Source organism: Lampris incognitus, unplaced genomic scaffold (genome assembly GCF_029633865.1).
Source record: "Lampris incognitus isolate fLamInc1 unplaced genomic scaffold, fLamInc1.hap2 scaffold_520, whole genome shotgun sequence".
Taxonomy (NCBI): Eukaryota; Metazoa; Chordata; class Actinopteri; order Lampriformes; family Lampridae; genus Lampris; species Lampris incognitus.
This window is the reverse complement of record NW_026611484.1, coordinates 1-8,371: the sequence shown is the minus strand read 5'-3', so window position 1 is coordinate 8,371 and position 8,371 is coordinate 1. Positions and strand designations below refer to the sequence as shown.

Here is an 8,371-nt window from a genome sequence, read left to right as displayed (position 1 = left end):
ATTCAAGATGCAGTTAAGTGCAAAGTGAACTTAAAATACATCTGATCTGGACTGACTTGGGCAGGTTCATTACATTCCTGAGGGAAGTGGATGTACGGAGTCTAAAGCCCTGCATGTTTTGGGTCTCAATGCAGTGAGCTGTCGGCTGTCCGGCTGCTAGCTACTAAGCAACCGGCATGGTCAGATTTATATTAGTCTGCTGGACTGCCATCTTTTGAGCTAGCAAAGGATGGCATTCTTTTGCTGTGTTTTGATAGTCATCTTTTGATAGTAGTCCATCTCTGATTCTCCTCTCTGGTTGGTCCGCCAGAGAGGAAGTTCTGCCTTATCCTCTCTGGTGGGCCAATCACGGTTTGCTGCAGCAGAACGGGTCGGTTCCTATCATGGTTCATATGCGAGGCTTGAAGTTTTCTCGTGGAAACAGCCGGTCCAACACCATTTCTCTAAAACGCAAACGTGGGCGTCCGGGTAGTGTAGCGGTCTATTCCGTTGCCTACCAACATGGGGATCGCCGGTTCAAATCCCCGTGTTGCCTCCGCCTTGGTCGGGCATCCCTACAGACACAGTTGGCCGTGTCTGTGGGTGGGAAGCCGGATGTGGGTATGTGTCCTGGTCGCTGCACTAGCGCCTCCTCTGGCCAGTCGGGGCACCTGTTCGGGGGGGGGCTGGGGGGAATAGCGTGATCCTCCCACGCGCTACGTCCGCCTGGTGTAACTCCCCACTGTCAGGTGAAAAGAAGCGGCTGGCGACTCCACATGTATGGGAGGAGGAGGCATGTGGTAGCCTGCAGCCCTCCCCAGATTGGCGGAGAGGGTGGAGCAGCGACGGGACTGCTCGGAAAACAGGGTAAATAACTCGCGTTTTGCAACTGAGAAGACAGAAAATCAGTGAAATCTGTACTTGTGTGTGCATCCCCCCCCCCCCCCCCCGTAAGTCCTCTGGAGTGCGCCTGTCTTAAGGCTGCAGTACATGAGGTTATCAGTGCTGGGGTGATTGACAGGCGTGATGCCTCCCGTGTCTCTCGGTCAACAGCCTCTCCAGCACTGATGAGTTCGCGGCTACCTATGAAGACGTCATCCTGTGTCACAAAGGATGAAAAGATCCCTCTTTCGCTTCGTATCTCTCGCCTCTCTCTCTCCAGTCGTCCTCCTCTCACATTGGCTCGCTCTCCTCCTTTCTGTCCTCTTTCACTTTCTCCCGCTCGTCCCTCGCGTCTTATTCGGAACTGTTTTCCTCTTCCCGCCTTCATTTGCTCCCCTCGTTTTTTCTGTTTCTATTATCACCCCCCCCCCATTAATTGTCCCGCTCTCCCTTCCCTCTCACTCTAATAAATTCATGCTGCACCTTGTCTTTACCAGCACCTAAGAGGAGCCTTTCAATAGATTTACACAGCAGCTTATTATTATGACACGCACACACACACACACACACACACACACACACACACACACACACACACACACACACACACACACACGTGCAAAACACAGGGGCACTCAATAGATTTACACAGGGCTTAGCATTATGGCTTACATAAGCCTGTTTGAGAGGCAACGCTGCCAAGCATAAATTACTGGTGGAGAGCTTATCACAGAGAGAGAGGGAGAGAGAGAGAGAGAGAGAGAGAGAGAGAGAGAGAGAGAGAGAGAGAGACGGAAGGAGAGACAAAGACGAGTCGGGGGAGAGAGCAAAAGATGGGCAGGAGGACGGGGACGGAGAGTGTGGCTAAGAAAGGGTAAAGAAACAGAATGAAAGATGGAGAAACAGAAGGAGGTGGCGTGAGAAAAGGGGGGGGGGGATGGGGGGAGATGGGGAGAGAGAGGAGGGGATGAGAAAGAGAGAGAGAGCGACTTGTGCCAGAGGAACAGCGGCTGTATCTGGCAGCGTGTTGCCCTTGTGACTCATAACAACATGACAAATTATTATTTGTCTTCTTATATTTGACACCATGCTTCAGCACACATGTCAAGCCTCTCGTGTGTTTGATCACACTCTCACTGTGTGTGTGTCTGTGTGTGTCTGTGTGTGTGTGTGTGTGTGTGTGTGTGTGGAGGAAAATGTGTTACACGTCCTACCGTTCTGTATGTCCAGGATATGATGCTTATCCAGTGTCCATCCTCCCATATTAGAAGCGTCCATTTCATAGCCCTGCAAAATGGCCGTCCTTTTCTCCCACAGAATGAGATCAAGACAGGACTCGTACTCAAACCCCACCGACACTGAGCGAGAGAGAGAGAGAGAGAGAGAGAGAGAGAGAGAGGTCAATTCATTCAGTTGCACCCTGTATGAATGAAAAATGAATCCACATAATTGTGAACAGCTTTGTATTGTATTCTGTATAAATGTAATCCATTATTATTATTATTGTAACCAGCTTCCTTAAGCAGAAAGAAACCACCTATGATTATAACAAGAGTTCAACAACTGTTAGTTTCAGTTGTGTATCATCAGCAAAAGGTTTTCTTTTCCCCCCCCGAGTTTGGACCAACACTGACACAACGCCTCACAACACATCACAGCCATGTGAAGCTCGGTGTGCGTGACTTTAAACTGCCTCAGCGTCCTCCATATTGCTTTTGCTGAGCGCAGTTTGGAGTCGTGATTTCCAAAACCTTCGCGGTTCTTGCAGTGCTGTGGGAAAGCCCGCTGTCCAGAACTCCCCCCCCCCCCATGTGAAGTTCTGGACTCTAGTTCTTCAATATCTTCCTGAACTTTGGTGGCAAATAACCAATACTCTCACTCACTCACCACTCTTTCTCGCTCTCCCCCCCCTCTATCGCTCTCTCTCCCCTCCTTTCTCTCCCCCTCTCCTTCTCCCCCTCTATCGCTCTCTCCCGCTTCTCTCTTTCTCTCCCTGCCATCTCTCTCCCCCTCCCTATCTCTCTCGCTCCCCTCCTTTCTCTCCCCCTCTCCCCCTCCCCATCGCTCTCTTTCCCCCTCTATCGCTCTCTCCCACTTCTCTCTTTCTCTCCCTGCCATCTCTCTACCCCTCCCTATCTCTCTCGCTCCCCCATCTCTCTCTCCCCTCCCCCTCTCCCCCTCCCTATCTCTCTCGCTCCCCTCCTTTCTCTCCTTCCCCCCCTCTCTCTCCCCCTCTATCGCTCTCTCCCACTTCTCTCTTTCTCTCCCTGCCATCTCTCTCCCCCTCCCTATCTCTCTCGCTCCCCCATCTCTCTCTCCCCTCCCCCTCTCCCCCTCCCTATCTCTCTCGCTCCCCTCCTTTCTCTCCTTCCCCCCCTCTCTCTCCCCCTCCCCATCGCTCTCTCTCCCCTCCTTTCTCTCCCCCTCCCTATCTCTCTCTCTCCCCCATCTCTCTCTCCCCTCCTTTCTCTCCTTCCCTCCCCCTCTCCCCCTCCCTATCGCTCTCTCCCCGCCCCCCTCTCCCCCTCCCTATCGCTCTCTCCCCGCCCCCCTCTCCCCCTCCCTATCGCTCTCTCCCCGCCCCTCTCTCACACAGACACATCAACACAGGGCTCACTGCACCATGCGTTCTGCTGTGAACTGACTCCCACATCAGCTGTGTGTGTGTGTGTGTGTGTGTGTGTGTGTGTGTGTGTGTGTGTGTGTGTGTGTGTCTGAGTGTTTGGCCACCATAATAGCTGTGTGTAGATTGGAATTAGACAGACACGCCCCCCCCACCCCCCCCCGCTCCCAAACAAACAAACAAACAAACGAACAAAACAACACACAAAAAAAAAACGACAGGGGAAGGCTGAGAGGTGGAGGGGAGGGGGAATTAGAGGAGGATGCAAGCATGCGTCGGCGAGGGAGAGGTGGGTGGAGGTAAAGGTCGGTGACAGGTGAGAGGATGGATGGCTCTGAATGGGAGGACAGAGGAGCAAAGCTGGATATGGTCGAGTTTTCCCGTGCAGGTTTTGTTTGCTCACGAGGGACACGTGTATGCAAGACGCGGGGGGACACAGCTCGGCGTTTGTGATGCGGGGGGAGGCGCCGGAGCTTCAGAGGATGTCTGAAAGAAATGTCTCGGGAGTATTTGCGTGTCTATAAATATCAGGTGAGCGAGGACGCGCGGGGATTTAACAGATACGAGGATCCCGGCACACCGAACAACAGCGGTCCTGCAGGCGGGATCATGACTGCACTGTTAAGAATCCCTCTGCAGGAGAGACGGAACATGCCGGAATACACCACCCGGACCGGTGGAGCGCCGACCTTAATAGGTGTATCTCAGACGAGGCGATACGGCATGCACCACACAAGCACATGAGCGGTACGGACAGCAGGCTAATAAAGGGAGGCCGGGGGGAAAGGGGGCTGGAAGGAGAGGCGAGGGAGGAGGGAAAGAGCCGCGATGGGGACAGGCGGCACATGGGCGGATGAAACGCCGGTTAGAGAGGCAAACCTGATGCAAAAGTGTGTGTGTGTGTGTGTGTGTGTGTGTGCAGTGTGTGTAGTGTATGCGGGGGCTAATCATACAACCACCGCAGAATCCACCACGTCAGCAGAAAAGGGAAAGCAAAGGGGAAAAGGAAAACGCAGGAGGAAGGGCTGGGTCCTGGAAGGAGGGAGAACAATAATGCTGAGCCGGTGGTTTTCTCACTGCGAGCCGTGGCGTACTGTAACTAACGTACGTTTGATTTCATCAACCCGTCAGAAGCAATACGTCACATCTACTGGTGGAGCCGGGCTGAACAGGTGCCCTCCTTGGATAAGTGCTCCACACACACAATCTGACAGATGTTGCCCCGCCACCCACGCCCTCTCTCACTGTCTATTTTTTTCTCTCTTTCCTCCTGTGGGAACACCTGATCTGATTTGGTTTAATGAGTCGAACCGCGGCGGGCGGACGCCGCGGTATGTGGGAGCCGGGCCAGAATGGCGCCATGTACGGCGGTTCTGTTAGCTGACGTGAGACGCCCACGACGGCTCTGCAGTGCTGCCTTAGCTGGCAGGGAGGAGGCACCACCTGCAGGCTCCGTCCTGGGGAATCCGCACATCCGTGGTCGCCACCAACTAGCAAATAACGAACTCTCCAGCCCTCGCCCGGTCACGCTACGTCCCACGATGCTACACGGGCTTTCTAACTGCCGGCGCTATCGGAGCAAACGTTAAAGCCCGACAAAAGACACCAGCGGGAAGCTTTCAGAGAAACGGCCTCTGCCGGGGCTTCCCCTGCAGAGAGAATCACGGGGCGGCCGCCTCCGTCACATTCTGTCCCGCCTCCAGCTCTCGACGGGTGTCCTAATCTGTCCATCCATCATCCACCCCCCCCCCCCGCCCCCATCCTGCTCTCAGGGTCGCGGGATGCTGGAGCCTATCCCAGAAGTCACTGGGCGGCGGCGGCGGCGGGCGGGGAGACACCCTGGACAGGCCGCCGGGCCATCACAGCCCCCACACCCCCCACCCCCACCCACACCTAGGGACAATTTAGCACGGCCGAGTCACCTGACCAGCATGTCTTCGGACCCCGTCCAGCGTGCTTATAGGATCAACGATGTCCCCCTTTAAGTGGACGGTCACCGTACTAAGCCGTCCCCTTATTGAGAGCCTGTTTCGGTATTTATTCAGCATTATTTAAGACGTATTTCTGAGAAAGGGGGAAGGTTGCTCTGCGTCCCCGTCTTGACTCGGCGTCTTAATGAAAAACACTGCTTTCTAACGAGCGCCGCACTCGGTGGGGGTCGTCATTTCTTTAACTGCGGTTGCGGCATTACGCAGTCGCCGATGTGGTGGCGCTGCCAAAACGATCGAAGAGGGGGAAAAGCTGCAATTTCCCAGAAGCTTCCAGCTGTGAATTAAAGCTTTTATGTTGCATTGACGTAAGTTCGACTGCACAAACTCTAAACGAAAACAAGAACTTATGTTATATTTCATTTCATTTTAAACAACTTTGCTGTTAAGTGTGCAGACTGACACGTTAGCGTTTCTGTTGTGTTTGATTTGATGTTGAACAAGGCACCTTTATATGAAACGTGCTTTAACATGATAATTGTCCTTTTCTTCAATCATGAAAGGATGAGAACTCCTAAAACGTGTTGCCTGTGAAATAAAAGTGCTTGCTTGAGGCAGCTGAAGGCACGCTACACGAGCACGCGTGATCAGGACGGTACCACCTCCGCCTTCATCCGAGCCAGGAAAACCCCCGTGAATCTGCCCCAAAACAGGACATCATTTCTGCTGAAAGGATTAGACTGGAGAGTACCGCTCTGCCAAAGTCACATCAAATATTGATGAAATACTCGGAATGAAAAGCGTCTGCTGCTGCTGCTGCTGCTGCTGCCTCCGAGTCGGGACTCGGTCACACGGGGGGGGGGGGGGCTGTAAATACGTTATTTTCCCAATCGTACTTCAACTATTGGGTTATTTAAAAGCTACACTATGCATTTTTATCTTAATTGATTCCTTGTTCTCGAGTTAATGCAAAACGAATCGCTCCCACCAGTGGTCCAACACACCGAGTGGTTCGGCTGCTGGTCTCAAGCGGTCCGGTACGACCAGCCTCTCACGTCACGAGTCCTGTTTGGTCTGATGGTGACGTCAGTAACATAAAAAGAAAGCTCTTGTGCCAGTGTTTCTCAACCCAGCCCTCAAGGAACCCCTATCCTGCACATTTTCTGTGCAACCCTGAATAGGTACCTGTTTGTAGTTATTCAACCAATCAGCAATGAATTTTGTCAGACGTTGCACACCTTGCATAATTAAGTGCTGCGAGATGATTGGTCGAGTAAGTACAAGCAGGGCTACCTATGCAGGGTTACAAGGAAAATCTGCAGGATAGGGGGTCCTTGAGGACTGGGTTGAGAAACACTGTCTTGTGCACTAAGAAGCTGCCTTCATAGATGGCGGAAGACAGAAAAACAGACATTTGCAGCCTCATAAGTCACGCTGGAAGTACCGCTAGCAGCCAGCAAGAGCCACTGCTGTGCCAAGCGTGGACAGTCTAGCCTTTAATGTCAAGTCCAAACCTGATTAAATGCAGTCATCCGGACACCCCTACTCATTAAACCACGCTGGCACGCTTATTATGTAGGGACCCAAACCGCATGAATGTCACCCCTCATCCCGGGATCAACGCTCATTAAAGGACCACCTATCAACTCCCTTCTTGTCCCCCACAGAACGGCCTTCAAGACCACCATTTCTACCGAGTATGTGCACCTCGCCGTCGGAGAGCCCTGGGCTCTGCGAGGACTCCCTCTTCCTCTCCAGGCCTCCTTCTTGTCAAGCCCGTCCGCTGCCTTTGATGCGGTCGGCCCGCTGACAACTAAAGCCGGTGTCGATGCTAGCACGCTGGGCCAACTTACCCACCGCTTCCGACAGCCCGTAGACGCGCTGGCTGTAGGCGTCCGTCTTGTCCCATATGAAGGTGTAGGACAGATTGGGCTGGGCGGGGAACCATTTCTGGAACAGACGCCCCACCACCGCCACCATCAAGTGAACCTTGGGGAGGTACAGCAACACAAGGGTCGTGTCATGAAACTGGCCTCGGCGCCACATTCTCTTTAAAACACCACGTCGGTGTTTTTGCATGTTTAAGCCTTCTTACTGCAAACGGCATATAATCACCAGTACCCCCCAACCACCACCCGGACCACCCCGTAGAACCTTACATGTTCCTGAATGTTTTTCCTAAAATTTGAAACGTAAAACATAAAAATATGCCGTCGTGTTGGTCAGGAGTAAAGAAACATTAATATGAGATCTGTAGTAAATGGGATGAAACAGAAACATGCATATAGTTCTTTTAACTATAAATCCATATAATATAATATAATATAATAATACAATATAATATAACGTAACATAATATAATAAAATATAATAAAATAAAATAACATATAATAAAATACAATACAATACAATATAATATAATGTAATATAATATAATATAAAGTAATATAATATAATACATTATAATAAAACATAATGTAATATATAATAAAATACAATTCAATATAATATAATATTTAATTTAATATAATATAATATATAATTTAATATAATATAATATAACAATATAATATAATACAATAAAATATAATATACAATATAATATAATATAATAAAATATAATATTATATTATATAATATAATATAATATAATGTAATATAATATAATATAAATAAGATAATGTGTCTGACCTTCATCAGGTTGAAGGGTATGGATGACTGTGTCATGGTGACTTTGAGGACAGGTTTGTATCCGGCGGCCCTGGAGCTCAGGTAAATCAGGTTGAGGTCACTTCCTGGTATGGAGGTTTCCTCCTGTAAAACCTGCATGTGGTAAAAAAGAAAAAGAAGCTGTAGTACTGCAGTACGATACTGCTGAAATACTACAGTGATAGTAAGACAGAGAAAATACTGTGATGGCAAGCACAGACAGTTAGTCGGTGTGGCGTCTCGGTGTCTG

The 8,371-nt window shown here is 50.5% G+C and overlaps 1 protein-coding gene across 1 annotated transcript; it reads right to left on the bottom strand.

Annotated features, from left to right (window-relative positions):
* Positions 1-2,075: 2,075 nt before the first annotated feature.
* Positions 2,076-8,235, bottom strand: LOC130133912 (teneurin-3-like; the record flags this gene model as incomplete). Its single annotated transcript, XM_056302115.1, has 3 exons — positions 2,076-2,219; positions 7,266-7,401; positions 8,104-8,235. Coding segments are annotated over 3 exons (412 nt in total), but the record flags the coding sequence as incomplete, so codon positions are not given.
* Positions 8,236-8,371: the final 136 nt, after the last annotated feature.